Here is an 8,378-nt window from a genome sequence, read left to right on the forward strand (position 1 = left end):
TGTACAGAATTTACAAAGCATCTCTGTGTGTTTCTGTATTTTGCTCCTTACACCTTCTCTCTGGGAAAGGTGGGACAGATTTTTTTTTAAAAAGTTTATAGACGTGGAAACTGTGGCTCAGAGAAGCTAGGAGACTTGCCGTGGGTCACACAGCCAGTGACAGAGCCTGAACTCAGCCCCAGATCTCATCTCACCACAGGGGCTGCTTTCTCCATTGCCCCACTGCCTTATAGGGAAGGTGACTAGTCAGTGAAGCAATTCTCTAGGAAAGCATGACCAATTTCCCTTTCTCCACCTCTCTCCTCTTCCTCCGCCCCCACCAGCCCCCATATATACAAATCTCCACGGAGTCTTGCTTGCCTGCACACCTTTGTTTTTGAAACAACTCCCATGACTGGGACAGAACCCCTCTGGCCACAGCTCAACCCCGATCGGCAAATGGTGGGGGTGTCTGCCCAGCTTCTACCTCTATGAAAAGAAACAGCCACCTCCAACCATTAGCCCTCGAGCATCGCTTACAGGACCCAAGGTGAGCAATGTGGATTCTTGAATAGTTTGCTTTGACGCATGAGACTGTTGCCTGATTTGGGAACAGGAGTCAAGGGGGGATGGCAGAAGTCATCTTTTGAGTGTTTATGCAAGGACAAGACATGACTGTGCACATGGAGCGACTTTCTCCAGTTTAACATCCAGAAGAATTTAGGCTGGATGGGAGGAAAGCCAGGAGGATTATGAGACCCAGAGATGAATTTGCAAGAGAGGCTGCAAAGCTTGTGGAGTTTGAAAAAACAACATGGGAAGACTTTGAGCGAGATGCTGAGGCGCAGACCTGCGTCACAGAGGGTAGTGGGCACAGGCCGCATAGCTGCCCTAGCCCAGATGTTGGCATCATCCCAAAGACATGTCATCTCTGGTCTTCCTGGCCAGTCTAGGAGTGGAGGACAGATACTTCAGGTGTGAGACCAGTGCCCTAAATAAGAAAGGTTCTTAAGTGGCTGTGGGAGGACATGAGGAAGAAAGGAAGGAAGGAAGGAAAGCAAAGGGCAGAGAAGGCACTGGAAAGGAATTCTCAGCATAGATACAATAAATGGATCATGGTGTTAAGTTCCTCTAGCTTAGCAGCTCTTCACACAGTCATCCTCAATTGGCACATTACAGGAAGGTTTTAAAGGTGATTCATCTGGAAATCTAGTTCCTCCCTCTTCTTCCATTGCTTAAAAATGAATTCTTAAAGTCAAGAGTGAGTCGGGTGGTTGAGGTGGCAGAGTGGGTGTGAGCCAACCCTGCCTTCTGCGCCCCTCCTGGGGGCCCGGATCAACCCCTTGGCTCCCTTGTGATGAGGGATCAGGGCTGGCTGCCTCCTGGGAGGAGAAAATGACCCACCTTAGTGTGCCTGGTGACTGGTGGGCAGAACTCAGGCAAGCAAACGTCGACTTCAGCTCTCTATCCTCCCAAGTTTGGGCTCTCTGGACATGTTCTTAGGCACACGAGAAGCTCCCATTTCTTCATTCTTCTCAGTCAAATTCTGACTGGCAGGTTAGAGGCTAGAGAGAACTGTCGTGGACAGGAAAGGAGGTGCAGGGTGTGGATGGGCGTGGTGGGAAGGACAGCTGGAGCAATGGCAAGCCCAGCAGGCACAAGAGGAGGGACACAAAGGCCCCTGCTCCACCCTAGTGCATCTAGCAAGGCCACAGATTTGTAACATTCTAGCCTGGGAACCCACCATAGTCTCATGCTTCCCGTGTGTGTCCCCAAGGTTGGCCTAGGCAGATCCAAGCAGCATTATTCTGGAGTAAATCACTCCTGGACAGAGGGTGCCACCTCAGGGGGATGCCTCCCTCTCTTTCAGCAGGATCCTCCTGTCCTTGCCTGGCTGCAGATGGGCTCTCGAACACAGATGGCTACCCTCCCCTGCCTCGCTCTGATCCTGCTTCTCTGGAGCCAGGTGCCAGGGGTGCAGGGCCAAGAATTCCGGTTTGGGCCCTGCCGAGTGGAGGGGGTAGTCCTCCAGGACCTGTGGGAGGCCTTCTGGACCGTGAAGGACACTGTGGTGGGTAAAGTGTTGCTCTGGACTCAGCCATCGTGGGTTACTGCAGGGAGAGGCTAATGTTTTATGATTATGGAGCCTTCGCGGCTGGCGATTTGGTTTCCTATACGATAACTGTGAGGCCAGAAGGCACCACAAGCCCTGTTGTACACATGAGGAAATTGAGGCTCAGAAAGATGTGGTGGTCAACCTCTAGTAAAATAAACAGAGCCCAAGGGACATAAAGAAGAGAGCTTGATTCACGCAGGCTTCATCTAGATGGACTCTGGCTGCAAAAGCAAGAACTCGAGTGGGCGGCTGCGAGGACGGGAGGCAGCTCCCAGACCGTCCTCCCCACAAGCTCTTCCTCCCCGTGTGGGACAGGGAGGCAAATTCCTGCCCCTAGTTGTTCTTACACCAAATAGGCTCATTTCCTCCAGTCTCAGATGACCAAAGGACTCAAACAGGTCCCTCCTCGTGTCCGCGTTCAGGCTGAGAACTCCTGGGACTCCATTTGTCCCTGGCAGGTGGAGGGCGGGAGTGTCCAGCTTAATAGTTTTTATGGCTGGAACTTGTACCCTCTCCCCAGGGCCAGCTCGGCATAACTCTTCCTGGGTCCTCCTTCGGTCCCCTCCAGCCTCTGAGATCTCTCAAACTGGAGAGATTTAGGGGTCTGGGGAAGCAGCACATAATTGCAGGGCTGGTTTCTATGCTGACTTCTAACTGGAGACATCATTTCTTTCTGTCCCCAAAGCAAGCTCAGGATAACATCATAAGTGTCCGGTTGCTGCGGCGGGAGGTTCTGCAGAACGTCTCGGTAATCAGACCTTGGGGAAGGGTACCACCTCCTTCTGTGGGGCTGATCTACTCTAGTCGGGGTGGGGGTCGTCTTAGGAGGGGCTGATGGAAGCCCTTCATTTCTGCCCTGGAGTGACCCACCCAGGACAGGGCCAGGCAGCGAGCCAGGACAGTCAGTGTCTGTGGTTATTGCTGTGTGTATATGTATGTGTGTGTGTGTGTGTGTGTGCATGTGACAGCATGGGGAGGTGTGGGCATTGAGGCTTGTGAGCATCTTTCTCCATTTAGCCAGAGCTGCCACTGATCTTTTGCTTGTGTAGTGTCACCTCCCATCTCCCATCTCCATCCTTCGCTCTCACCCAGTACTATCTTCCCATCGCCCAGCCATAGTCAGTCAGTGAGCATAAATGTACTGAGCCCTGATCCCTGATCCCTGAATGGTGCTCAGCTTCCAAAGCTTGAGGGGACTTGAGTGCAATTGCTGTGTTCGAGGACATTTGTTTTCTTTTCTCCGCATTTCACCTGCTCCTAGTCATTTTCCTGCCAACTGTCAACCACCAAGTCCAAGTTCAAGTGCTTTTCAGGGCTCATCTCCTCCCCATAGCTATTAGAAAGGCTGTGTGGCATAGAAAAAAGGGACTATTAACCAGATGGACATTCAGGAGTCCTGGGAATGAGGACTGTGCCTGTCACTGACTGGCTGTATCTCCTGGGCTCTACATGGCTCCTGAAGGCCCCTTCAGATCTAATGTTTATCATCATCTCCTAGATAGTCTCTACCTCCACTGTGCTTATCTTGCCTTGGGTGGCATGTGGGCTGTTCCTCCAGGGGGCTGGGTAGGCACAGGCCTCAGCTCCGCAGTGACCCGACTCTCTGCAGGATGCTGAGAGCTGTTACCTCATCCGTGCCCTGCTGAAGTTCTACTTGAATACCGTTTTCAAAAACTACCACAGTAAAACAGTGGAAGTCAGGATCCTGAAGTCACTCTCTACTCTGGCCAACAACTTTATCGTCATCGTGTCAAAACTGCAACCCAGTGTGAGTAGAACAGAGCAGGGACTAGGAGCCCCAGGAAATGGTGTGTTTTGAGAATGCTCCTCTCCTCTTATCTGCTTATCCTGGCTTCTACTTCACAACAAGGGAGTCATGGGTGTCCTGGAAAAGAGCACAGGCTCTGGACACCAGCAGTTCTGGGTTCAAGTCTAGCTCTGCTTCTAATCAGCTGGGTGACCCTTTGCAAGGTGCTCAACCTCTCTGGGCTTCAGTTTTGTTATCTGTAAAGTGAGGATGCTCACTTCTACCTGGTGGGATTGGTGTGAGAATTAAGGAAGGCACCCCCTGCTACATGGTCGGAGTTCGACATTGGCTACCTTGAGGATGCAGGATTCAGCCCTGTACTCTCAGGCCTTTGGAGACCTTCTGGAATCACCAGGAAGACTAGGAGGGAATGTGCGTCTGCTCCTGCCTGACACTTGGCACAACTTTCTTTTTCTGTTATGCAGCAGGAAAATGAGATGTTTTCCACCAGTGAGAATGCGCACAGGCGGTTTCTGCTGTTTCAGGGAGCATTTAAACAGGTAAGGCCAGGAGCTGAGAGCTTGCCCGTCCAGCAGAAATAGACTTCCTTAAATTGTCATATAAGGGTGCCTCAGAGACTTAATGCAGAAATTTAATGCAGGTGACTCCACCAGGCTTTCCCCAAAAGCCATCTGACTTAGCAGGAGCACAGGTATATTTGCATACATTAGCATATATTTTGTATAAATATTGCAAAGTAAGTTTCCTTCTAGTTTTCAAGTTAAAATGCTATATTTCCCTACAAGATGATTTCACTATCAGGGACTTTCCTTGGGAGAGAGCTTTATGATACTTGAGCTGGACAACTGAAGTCAGAAGTGGGGAAGGGAGAAGGGAGATGCCCCCCGCCCATACATATCCGCAGTATTTTCCTTAATACACAAATGGTCTAGAAAAATTATGGAAAATAATATTACTTTTGCCCAAACTAAGAACAAAGAAATCCAAATCTTATCCCCAGCTCCTCTCCAAACATATGTGATTTTGATCATTTTTCCAAGAAACAGATACATCAGTCTATAAATAAATGATGAAGACCAGTAATGTACTACAGAAAGGGGTCACTTGGCCTCATTTCCCATTTGCACTGGGGACTCAGGTGGGGGGACGCATCCACCACGCTGGATTCCATGGTTTCTGCTGTTGGCACCAGATGCTCTTCCCTTGACCTTTGCTGACTGCCAGTCACTGGGTCCTCACCCAATGAAGTAAACAAACACATAGATGGGGACAAGTGATGAGCACGTGGATTCACAGAGGCCATCCCAAAGGTGACCTAGCCCATGATTTGGAGCCAGGCCTGTTTCAGGCATGGAAAGTTGGAGGGAAAACTATGCTCATAGCTAACATGGCTGACCTTCTACTCTCCTTTCTCTTTAGTTGGACATAGAAGCAGCTCTGACCAAAGCCTTTGGGGAAGTGGACATTCTCTTGACCTGGATGGAGAAATTCTACCAGCTCTGAATGCCTAGACCAGGATAACCTCCTCATTCATTTCTGTATCATTTAGGACAGGTGTCCCTTCCTCTGCTGTTCTCTGGGCATTTCATACCCTTGGCCCTAGGTTCCATTCTTGGACCAGGCGTGTCTTCAAAGACGTCATTCTTTCAATAGCCCCAACGACAGTCATGGAAGACTCATTTGGATGCTGTGAATGATCTACAAAGTGGATTCCTGTATTTATTACAACTCTATTTAATTACTGTCAGTGTTTCAACTGAAGTTATATTTATTTGTGAGACTCTAAGTTCCATGAAGTCATCAGAACACAGTGCCCTGTGCTTTTCTTGTATCCCCCATGGTCCTTGCCACAGTGTGGGGCAGTGGATGGGGGCTCAGTGAACATTTAATAAATCATATTTTTTGCGTGTTTGTGGATTGTTGAGGAACAATGTTGCTAGGATATGAAATTGAACTTTAGGGCATGGAAATAACATTGTCTTATATCTGCAGGGACAGAGCACCGGGGTGGGGGAGAGGGGCGCCGGTTTGAAAAGGAAACAATGAAAGATAAAATGTAGGTTGAACTGTCCGGCACAAAACGGATTCTCACTGAGCATTTCATTTCCCGCACCCACTCCTGCGCCCACCCCCACCACCCCTTTTCCTTAAGTGCCTTCCTTTTCCTGTCTTATTCATTCTTCTCCTATCTGCCATGTGAGAGAGTGCCAGTGTCAAGCTGACCTTGCTGACGGTGTCATTGTACCTGGATGTACCGTCCAACCTGTGATGACACTTCCTGATAATAGAAGGCAGCACAACTCAAGTCTGGCAGCCTTTCCTTTCTATTTCTGGACAAGCGCCCAGTAAGGCTGTGTCTTGTATCTGGAAAAATTCTCTAGCTCTGGCTGAACTTCGTAGTTGACATCAATCCCAAGATATAGTGTCCAACTCTGACCTTGCTTCTATGTAACTGTCATCAATCCCAAGGTGTAATGTTCAACTATCACCTTGGTTCAAAAATGTAAGAGAAAGAGCATAGGTAGGGGGTGGGATAGCTCTTCTTCCATGACAGAAGTCCTGCAGAGCCCCTGGCCCTCCAGGAACCCCAGACTGCTTTCCTTCCCCACCTCGCCATAGGCTGTCTGGAACTGGCAATGACATGGGGTCCACTTCTGACAGCAGAGAAATGTAATGGTTTTGGACGACTAAAATAGGCCAAAGTTAACATAAGTGCACAAATATTGGGGCTAGGCTACAGAAGAAGGATAAGGAGATGACAGACGATTTCTAAAAGAGGGGAGATGCAAGGGTCAGGGTACTTATGTGCACCAAGTGAGGGAGACTTACAGCAAAGAGGACTTATGGATATATATGTATATCTCACTAACACAAACAAGCTTTGTTCTGAAAATTTAGAATACCCCATCACATCAAAATTAATTGCCCTTACCAAAGGACTAGAGATAAGTAGAAGCTAACTAGCGGCTGCCTGCCTTTGGATCAGGGCAAAGATGTTCCCAGGGGTGTTTTCATACCAGGCTCCTATCTTATGGGTGTAGCTCAAGGGCTTTCTATGAGAGTACTTCAAAGAGTTCATGGAAAAAAATTGTATTATCTTCCAATTCTATTTTTCCATGAACTTTTAAAAGTACGCTCATACTTGTGTGAGGCTCCTGAAGCAACAGCTAGGCCTATGCTCCAGCCTGATGCCACATGATCTAGAACCAGGGCAGCAAAGACACAGTGACCAAAGACATTGAGGAAACTCTCTGCAAATCCCACAGCCTGTAAAATGTGATGGAAAGGAGGCAAGCGGCGTTGGGACAAATTCTTTGTATGCCCAGAGCCCACTGACAACCACAGCGAGCTGGAAAAGTGTGCAAGAGGAACTCGGGACAGAGCCATGCTCAGGGCACAGGCAGATGGGGGTGAGAGTCCAGACAGGGCATGGGAGGTAATGAGGGCTCCAAGAATAGATGGAGCAGGTATCAGAAATCAACAGACAGACAAGACTCATTGGCACCAAGGTCTGGGCCCAGGGGACATCTGGGTAGGTGAGTCAGGCTGGGAATATTGATGTAGTCATCTGAATCATTGTCCTCCATCGTGGCAGCAGGCTGGTGGTAGAAGCCCACATATTCATAGCCGGTCTTTAGAGATGGGGCTGGGAGCCAAGGACCTTCAGACACCTGGGAACAACCAAAGAAGCATCACTGGACCTGAATAGGGTGATTTTAGTATCTCTCCAGCTGGGTTTCCACAGCAGAGAGTGGAGGGTATGGGCCTGGTTGCTGAGTTCCAGAAGGCAAAGACACAGACATGACTGAACTCCATTGAGTGGGCTAGCCCTGGGGATTTCAGAGTGATGTCTCACCCGAGGTAACTGGAAAACATTTAGATGTAATACAGGCAGGAAATGCCTTAAATGAGGCTCAGACTGAAATCATGTGGCTAAGCACAGGTGTGAAGGAGACCCAGCTGCCAGAGAACTATCCCTTCAGGGATAAGATGATATGACCGTGGAATAAATATGCATCTTTTTAGGGAGTTATTCAGAAATAGGGTGAGTCACCCCTTGAGCCCCTGGAAGGGTTCAGAGAGGCAGGCTGTGACGTGACATGACAGGGCATTCCAGGAATGGGCTGGGTGGTGAAGGGGAGGAGGATGGCATACCATGTGGGTACAGTGGTGCTCCTCTTCCTAGACAGAAACTTCAGGATCATCTACCTTCAGGATAGCCAATTCTGGGAGAACAGGACTGTGCCAATGACCCAGCATGGCACAGTTACGGTGACATCCACTGATAGGCCATGGTGGGGATCTCACGTTTTTAAACACAAGTTCTGAGAACTGGAAGGCAGTACTCTGAACATAGCAGGCATTCAGTCAGTGCTCTCTGAAAGGAACTTTTACATTTTGTACTTTACAAAGAGGGAAGCAGCAGCAGCTTGCTTCAAAAATACATCTCCCAAAGCCTGTTACAGTTCATCATTTGAGACTAATTTACTTGGCTTAAAAAAATGAAAATACTCC

At 48.9% G+C, this 8,378-nt stretch overlaps 2 protein-coding genes across 2 annotated transcripts in view; one reads left to right on the plus strand and one right to left on the minus strand.

Annotated features, from left to right (window-relative positions):
* Positions 1-744: 744 nt before the first annotated feature.
* Positions 745-5,366, plus strand: IL24 (interleukin 24). Its single transcript, XM_008593617.1, has 7 exons — positions 745-778; positions 1,617-1,630; positions 1,850-2,050; positions 2,781-2,843; positions 3,705-3,863; positions 4,328-4,402; positions 5,283-5,366. The coding sequence occupies exons 1-7, from the start codon at positions 745-747 to the stop codon at positions 5,364-5,366; spliced, it is 630 nt and encodes a 209-aa protein (XP_008591839.1).
* Positions 5,367-7,333: 1,967 nt separating this feature from the next.
* Positions 7,334-8,378, minus strand: part of FAIM3 (Fas apoptotic inhibitory molecule 3) — a gene marked incomplete at its 5' end in the record, with an annotated part of 6,629 nt that continues 5,584 nt past the window's right edge. The window contains 2 exons of the mRNA XM_008593618.1: positions 7,334-7,534; positions 8,073-8,103. Coding sequence (XP_008591840.1) covers positions 7,334-7,534; positions 8,073-8,103 — 232 coding nt within the window. The remainder of the gene's footprint in view (positions 7,535-8,072; positions 8,104-8,378) is intronic.

The sequence above is a fragment of the Galeopterus variegatus genome, unplaced genomic scaffold (genome assembly GCF_000696425.1).
Source record: "Galeopterus variegatus unplaced genomic scaffold, G_variegatus-3.0.2 Scaffold9406, whole genome shotgun sequence".
NCBI lineage: Eukaryota > Metazoa > Chordata > Mammalia > Dermoptera > Cynocephalidae > Galeopterus > Galeopterus variegatus.